An 8300-nucleotide genomic window follows, 5' to 3' on the forward strand; every position below is an offset into this window, starting at 1 on the left:
CATAGCCTATTTTAGCTGTTTTAAATAAAATGACACATCCATTTAATTGTTCGATGCTATCTCATGCAAGGGGAACTCAAATACTAACCAATGGTCACATGCGCCCTATTTTTGCCGAGAAAACTTTTTTTTTTTCACTCATTTTCGTCCAGATAATCACTAAAAATCTGAATGACGAATAATAATGAATTATTTTCAAAAACATTTTTTCATATTGTGTGGTAGATCATGTAAAATGTGTTACTCTTGAAGGTTAAGATTTTAAAATATTAATCTGAAAGTTATATAGTAACTAAAGCTGTAACACAGTTGTTGTAGTACTTATACTTCCCTCTACTGCTTAAGAGGCGGGAGTGCTGTGATCTTTATTTAGCCCCTGGTTTCACAGGTTTCCTGGATGGATGAAGTGAACCATAAAAAAGCTCTTATCACCACATCACATTAAAATAGGATAACATTCGTAAATTATCCTGTAAAAGTTTTCCATTTGTCTAATTTTCAATCATATTTACAGATCCTTTGGGCTAAATATGATCGACTTGTTTATCGTGTGTTCATTACGTCACTAGGAAAGCATTCTGGTTAATGTGTGACAAACTGAGTGCTTGTTTTATTATGGAGCCAATACCACCAAGTGGACTGACATGTGACTGACAATGATGTGAAGTGCTACAACTTGACAAAACTGGTGAAATTCTCTTTCTTGGTTTATCTTCCCCAACTGCTGTTTCTTTAGTATTGGCTCCACATACAGTTTATGAAGAAGGAGTGTTAGGAAATACACACAAAGCACTTTAAAACTGTATAGAGATAAATTGACTGACCCTTCCTTAATATAAGTTGTTAATATTAATACTGCTCTTTATTCTTCACTCTTTCATCTCATCTTCCTCTCTCTTTTTAATTCACGTGTACCTGGTGTGTGTCGTAGGCAGATATTTATGATAGGAGTCACATTTTTAGGCCCAAACTAATTGCTTCCGATGAGGAAGAAGGAAAAAAAGATGAGTTGGAAATTTGCCGGTCAATTCTCCCAATCGCAAAACATTTGAAATATGCTGATAGGTCATACAAGTTTATTTATAGACCTGGAGACCTTTAAGCTTTTCCAGGGTAATTTCCTTCGTATCTGGTGACCTTTGCACAGACGGGATGCCACACACACTCACACCCATAATCGAGTCGACTCAGTGTCCCACACATCCTTTTCTCCCGACAGTAGACTTTGTCCTTCTGCTTGATGAGGAAGTCCTGGGTGTACGACTGAGACACAAGCTTAAAATATGAGTTGTTTTCGTACTAAAGGGTAAATAATACAACGAGATTCATCTACCAGACCTCAAAGGTAAGACCTTTTGACCACAACAAACTGGATATGTCTTTGTTATATGTGTAAGTGATCTGTAGTGGCATTTCATTTAACACACAATCCACATCACCACGATACGATTTCTTATAGTGAACGATCTTGACAGTAGATCTGTAAAGTTCTAATTAAGTAGAACAGATAGAAGACTTTTCTGATCGACTGTAAAAGGAGCTGAACCATTTACCCTGTTTTTGTGTTTGGAATATTAAGTTTATTTTTGTATTCACATCCAATTATAATTTACCTTTGAACTGTTTCTACATTTGGTTTTGAAGACAGCAAGAAAACCTATGTTTCAAATGTGCAAACCCCTTGAAATTTCACAACGGCACCATGAAAATATTGTTGTTATTGTTGATCTAAGTGCTGCGTTGCCAAGTGAATACAACTAGTTAATGACTATCAACACCTACTGATTAATGTAATGCTAGTTACCAAGGTGTTGTTCGAGCAAAGGTTCATTTTGCTTCTGACATTTCTCAAAGTTGTGTTTTTCTCAAATAAAAGAGATGAGATTTTTTAGCCTCATTCAGCTTTAAATAAACTCTGACGGTGTGACTTAATTTCCAAAAAGAAATGAGTCATAGATCTATTTCAGATGCAGTTTGCTGACACAGCTCATACCACTGACATTGATTATGGATGGTGTGTGTGACTCATATCATGTATAATGTGGCCGGTGTGTTAGGTCAGTGTTGGAGATGCTCAGGGATAACAGTCTCTCCTGCCATGACTCCAGCAGCTACAGGGGATCGTTTGAGTCCAAGTATGGATTTCACAATTTTATGGGTTTGATTGATCACTCCATTTGTCGCTTTATTCGTCAGCAGATGCTCAATGTTCTAAATTGCTTGCGTTTGTTGTGACAGTGGCTACTCCACTATGGATGAGACGTCTTCACAGATTTCAAGTGTGTCAAGGCCCAGCGCAAAGTCAATTTACCGTAAGTTAATGTTGCTTATCAACAAAATCAATGGTTACGCCTGTTCAGTGTCATGACTAATACCGAGCTCTGGTTTGTGATTAACAGTGCAGAGGAGGGAGTATGCTGTATCAATAAACAAGATGATGGACAAATTGCAGTACAAAGTGGAGGTATCGTATGTAACATTATCCATAGAAACGTGACCCCTTTCTGAATTTGGCCATGTTTAATATTGCATTTTAATGCCTCTCTGCTGCTGCAGCACTTGTTCACATGTGACCTGGACGGGAAGGAGTTGAGAAGCGCAGCGGACTGTGTGGAGCGGCTGAAGCTGCTGGATGGGATGGGCCGGGTGTGGGGTCAGAACATGCAGCTGGAGGTGCGCGGTGCCAACCTGGTGCTCACAGACATTGAAACCAAGGTGAGCAGCATGTGAGGCCAAGAGACATGTGACCAAATAAAGTACATGTCTAGGACATAAAGTACATTGACATAAAGTACATGTCTAGAGTACATGTCTAGAAGAGACGGTTCTGGGAGTTACCCCATCCAGGGTACAAAGGGTCACCTAATGACAGGATTAATACGATATGAGATTATATTATGGTATGATATGTAACCTTACCTAACAGGTCAACAATAGTTGCTTGGTTCCCTTAAGAAGCTCTTATGATGTACCTCAAGGTTGGGTTCTGGGTCCTCTTCTTTTCTGTCTGTACATGCTGCCATTAGATTATATTATCTTTAAACATAGCATCTGTTTCCAACCTCTAAATTGGTTTCGCCTTTAATATAAATGTATGTGCAGATGTCTACGATTTTTATTTATTTACGTGTATAAAACCTGTTGTGTTTTCTCAGGAGGATCTGGAGTCCATGGCTTCCAGTGACATCGTGGAGCTAAAGGCTGTGCTGGATGCTGGAGTGTTTAACTCCCTGCTCACTGTGACGGTCAAGCCCGCGGGGAAACACACCACCACTGTCTTCATGTTTCAGTGTGAGGACGTCAGGGTGAGGACAAACCCACAGAAGGGGCTCTTATCGTCACAGCTCAGTGAAACAACTGAGTGAGTAAATGTGTTGTTCGTTGTTCACAGGCTGACTACGTTCAGCGGGATCTGTCAGGGGCGTTGTCGCGCAGGAGGCAGAATTCAAGCATCAGGTAAGAACATAAAGTGAGTGAGAACAAATACCTGAAACTTGATGTATTAATGTCCTCTCACACTGTTTGGAGCAGCAATGCAGGACTAATAGCAGGACTTCAGGGAATGAAAAACCTTCATAATGCTGCAAAATCATCTGAACCTGAAGAGCAGAAGCCTGCCGTTGACTCAGGATCCCAATGGATGACTCCTGACTATGGTGAGTCAGTAACAAGACAATACAAGTGCTGCACTGGTTATTAACGAGAAAGTCAACATCAATACAAAGCTTTTGTCTCCTTTGTGCCTGTAGAGGAGGATGATATCCCTGAGCCCAAACTGATTGTACATGAGGAGGAAGAGGAGGAGGAGGAGGAGAAGGAGGAAGAGAAGGAGAAGGAGGAGGAGGAGGAGGAGGCTCCACCTCCCAGAGCAGAAGCACCGTCACCGCAGCCCTCCACCACCAAAGAAGAACCTCTGCCCCCCCAACGCTCATACACAGACCTGGACAGGAATGTAGTGAGTGGATATTTGACACATTAATAACATGCAAGATATTTTGTGTTTTTTTAGTAAGAAGAAGAAGAATGTGGTAATAACACTCTCCTTCTTTCTTTTTTTAACAGGATATCTTGAATCATATTATAAGTGACATAGAAATCTTCATGGGAAAAGTAGCTGCAGTAGTAGCTAAAAATGCAAAGAAAAAGAAGAAGAAGAAAAAAGGAAAAGGTAAGTTAATGCAGATGACGAAGGCAGAAATACATGTAGTACATGACAGTAGATAGTTACTGGAATATTCTGTATAAATATGTGATTTTAAAATATCATCCGTTGTAAGTATTTATTTCTGTTCGTCAGCCATGGATGGCATGCCTCCTGCAGCAGAATTTGAAGTGTGTCTCCGTAAGATCAAATGTGGTTTCAACCTTGTGGTAGGTGTCCTTTATCACATTTACAACCATCATCTCTGTCGGTGTTACTTCTGCATGTATACTGAGTGTAACAGTAAAATATGCCCCATGACAGGGGGAGCTCAATGGGCGGATTAATAACCCAAGTGCTCCTGAATTCATTCACTCCTTATTCTCCACATTAGCATACGTGAGTAAATCTGAATAATCGCTAATAGTTGTAATATTGAGTAACTTGAACACGTGTAATGAGTTTTAGAATTGATATGCATTTAAATTGTTTTATTAATCTTCATATATTATTAAGGGTTCATCTAATTGAATTAGTGTTTCGTAATATATTTTTTTAATATTTTGTTTGTGAATTTTCTCTTAATATTTAATTCATTTTCTACGATATCTATGTTTATAAAATTAACTGTTTACGAATGTGTTAGACATCATTTCTGTTCTGTCTTGTCACATTTCTGTGTGAGCCGTTATCCGGTGTGCAGACCCCTCTGGCCCAAAAGAGAGATTGACTGTTTTGCCTCTACAGGTGGCAACGCACTGCCCTGAAGATCTGCCGAAGTCCATCGTGGCGCCGCTGCTGTCGCCTGAGTGTATTCGTCTCCTGAGTGAGGAAGCCTCCTCAGAAGAGGACCAGCTGTGGCAGAGTCTAGGAGACGCCTGGAACATCCCCAGGTGAGACCCGGGACAGTATTGGGCCAAAATAGATTATGTGCTGCAATGCATTTTATGATACTTTTGACTGGACGACATTAATCTGACACTTTTCAGATAAAGAGACTAAATGTTATTTAAGTACAATAAGTGTATAAATTGCTGCACATCATTAAATATTAAAGCAGTGGCTTTTGGGCTTGAAACCCCTTACGTAACACAGCAGTGTGTAATTAGGGCCGCCAGCAAAATGTCTGATGTCTATGATTTGTGAGTATATCCACGAAAGAGACATTTTCCCTTATAAACCTCTCACATGTTTTCATTTAAATGTTCCAAAGAAAGAGAAAACCAAATTAAGAGAAATGTGTGTAGCAAAACGTATGACCCTTTGAAGGACAACCACTGGACTAAACAAACTGATGTAAAGTAGTCGACCAGCTGCAATTTTCTGAAGAATGAGCACTTCTTCTTTACACACTATGAGTTTTTATGACTGTACCTGTCGTTATTTGTTCATATTGTTGCGTTGGTAATACAAAAAGGACTACTGCTTTCCCACATTTCCATGTCACTTTGTTTTAGTTAAATATACCAGACTGTTGTGTGTCAGAATATGATTTAGCTATGATTTTGACAACATTACCAGCACCAGATGGCCAGAGGATGATGAGGACATCCCAACATACACGCTGGAGTTCTTTGATGGCTGGCAGCCCCCTGAGGTGGCCGCAGTCCCCAAACCCAGTGAACCAATGAGAAGACAGGAGGCTCAACAACCTGCACCTGGCCAGGTAAACTTTCACATCAAGCATTCATGAGATAGATAGACAGGTAGTTTGGAGAGAAGAGGGAGAAAGAAGAAAAACATAACAAGATCATGTCCTTTTTCCTGTGTAGATATCAGCCAAGAGGACGCCACCACCTCCCCGCCCACAGAAAACACGGTACGCACGAGCACATAACCGATTATATTTGTGAATCATCAAAGTTTTACATTTTTGATGCCCTTTGTGTTTTTCAGCTCCGGTATTTCAAAATCACATCGCATGCATGTTATGTGTGACTTCATCTCAAGAAACCACAGAGAGCTCACCGTCAGAAAAGGGGAAGTAGTCGAGGCGAGTATGAGTGACGTGGACCACCTGCTCTTTCTGTTCACTCTGAGTGGCGTTGGGCACAGAAGAGAAAAGAACATGCCCGTAATTCTTCGGCTAACCTTTTCTTCGTCCATCCACAGCTGCTGGACATGTCGAAGCAGTGGTGGAAAGTGAGGAACAGCGAGGGGCAGGAGGGCTTTGTACCCAATAATGTCCTGGAGGATCACAAGGAGCAACCTGTCGAGGTGAGCACCACGAACACACCACAGGTCACCGTCAAGTCAGAATAAGAAGGTCGCCGGGGAAACCTGCGATGACAGTGAAGGAAAGCAGCAACAGGAAAACCGTGGTCGCAAACTACAGATAGCCTCCAGATCTCGTCTAAAAGGATGTAACTTTTTCTATGACTTTCTGTCAAATCTTCGTGATGGAAACTGTCCGACTGGAGCACAGCTTTTAGGCTCCGCCTCCTGCTGCTCCGCCTGCTCTCATCTACTTTCAGGCGAGGTGCAGTTCATCTCCAACGAGTCTGTTGTGTCACTCACTATGACAATTTGACTGACATGTAGCTGAGTATAGCAGAGAGTAAATTTCATGTTAATATGCGTGTGTGTGTGTGTGTCTGTGTGTGTGTGTGTATATGTCGAGTGCATTTATGTTATATAATAAATGCATTATCATTACATTTTCTCAGCTCACTGGAGATTCTGCTGTCCTCACAAAGAAGTCCAAGCCTGCAGAAGTGAAAGCTTGGCTCGAAGACAAGGGCTTTAGTAAAATGTGAGTATGCAGAGTTATTCAAATTTTGTATTAAACAATGAAGCCTCCTGGAGCCACATCAGGCTCAGGTGTGACTCATCAGCTGTTGATGTCCTCACAAGGAGAAGGAGCACAGACCCCTACTGGATAGGAGGGGTCATTACACTGATCATGAAGTGTATTCATTGTAAATAGTTAGAGCTGTCTGTCCAGACATCTTAGAGGCTGATGGGAGTGACTGAATATACAAATTAAACTGATCTAATATTTTTTCTCTTCATAAACAGAAAGCACATACATGTTTTAGTGTGTAAATCTACATAACACGGATGATAGACCATGTGTTGTGTTGTATTTGTTTCTGGTGTTTTTGCACTTTAAGGGGGCATCCTGCTGATTATACACAACTCACAACCGAAAACAGTTGTAAGATTTTGTGTGACTCTGGAGGGAACTTTCCAAAGTGTGAGAAACACTGATCAAAACAACCCTGATGATGTCGTAACCCTGCAGGGTTCAGTTCATGTCATCAGGATTATTTTATCACATCTTTGCATGGACTTGAACAGAAAGCCACTGTTGCGTTGCATCATGGGAAACGTAGGATTTAGAGTTTTTGGAGTCTTGTGAAGGACAAAAATTCAGGATATATTAACCTGTTCTGTTATACAGAGTTATACAATTTTGGTGTGCAATACTAAATACTATATATAGATTTTTCAAATTACCTTCAGTGGCAACTTAAAAAACCCTCCATTCAACAAACCAGATGAATTGTTACTTATCTGTTGCAGCACTGTGCGCTGTCTGGGTGGGCTGAGCGGCTCGATGCTGCTGGGGATGACCCGAGAGGAGCTGAAGGCCGTGTGTCCAGAGGAAGGGGGTCGAGTCTTCTACCAGTTACAAGCGGTCAAGTCGGCCATGGCTGTAAGTGACTCGCTCAGTGCAGCTTCATTTGTCTCCACTGATGAACGCCGGTGCAAACACAGAAACCTCCTCTGACTGTTTTGTGTTTCAATACTGTAGGTTGCCATTTAAACGAGACCAACTGGAGAACATCCGAGGAGAAGAAGAAATCATCATGGACCCAAACAAGTCACCTATGTCAACAAATGCTATGAGCTCTCAGAGAATATTAAGCAACAATAAGTGAGATTAGGTGTTTGTTTGGCATAACATATTATCCTCCGAAACCCATCATCAAATAATATAAATTGTTGTTTATCAAATTGTCTGGTATCATTAAAAAATGTAATGAAATCAGTTGGAAAGTTACTTCATCAAGGGTTATTTAAGTGCATTTAGACAAAGTATTCAGCAATACTATGTGAAGAGTATGTGACATTAATGAAGATTTGGTCTAAATTATTACACAAAATATCTATGTATCATTGTGTAACCTGTAAATAAAAGTTATCAGACACAATG

General features: G+C 40.6%; 1 protein-coding gene across 1 annotated transcript; it reads left to right on the top strand.

The window, feature by feature from the left end:
- Nucleotides 1-1225: 1225 nt before the first annotated feature.
- On the top strand, nucleotides 1226-8299 carry eps8l3a (EPS8 signaling adaptor L3a). Its single transcript, XM_084036778.1, has 20 exons — nucleotides 1226-1345; nucleotides 2058-2135; nucleotides 2239-2312; nucleotides 2400-2464; nucleotides 2557-2715; nucleotides 3156-3305; nucleotides 3392-3456; nucleotides 3532-3656; nucleotides 3750-3955; nucleotides 4063-4168; nucleotides 4298-4371; nucleotides 4466-4540; nucleotides 4889-5034; nucleotides 5663-5807; nucleotides 5914-5960; nucleotides 6038-6134; nucleotides 6254-6358; nucleotides 6808-6893; nucleotides 7667-7799; nucleotides 7899-8299. Exons 2-20 carry the CDS (start codon nucleotides 2071-2073, stop codon nucleotides 7908-7910), a joined length of 1935 nt encoding a protein of 644 aa, XP_083892904.1. The 5' UTR covers nucleotides 1226-1345; nucleotides 2058-2070; the 3' UTR covers nucleotides 7911-8299.
- Nucleotide 8300: the final 1 nt, after the last annotated feature.

Source organism: Eutrigla gurnardus, assembly GCF_963514095.1.
Source record: "Eutrigla gurnardus genome assembly, chromosome: 2".
NCBI lineage: Eukaryota > Metazoa > Chordata > Actinopteri > Perciformes > Triglidae > Eutrigla > Eutrigla gurnardus.

Excerpts from the sequence above, each read along its gene's own strand:
- eps8l3a (XM_084036778.1), top strand. The coding sequence starts at position 2,071 with ATGCTCAGGGATAACAGTCTCTCCTGCCATGACTCCAGCAGCTACAGG. Across the intron at positions 5,808-5,913 it reads AACAACCTGCACCTGGCCAG|ATATCAGCCAAGAGGACGCC; the intron begins GTAAACTTTCAC and ends TTTCCTGTGTAG. Across the intron at positions 6,135-6,253 it reads GAAAAGGGGAAGTAGTCGAG|CTGCTGGACATGTCGAAGCA; the intron begins GCGAGTATGAGT and ends GTCCATCCACAG.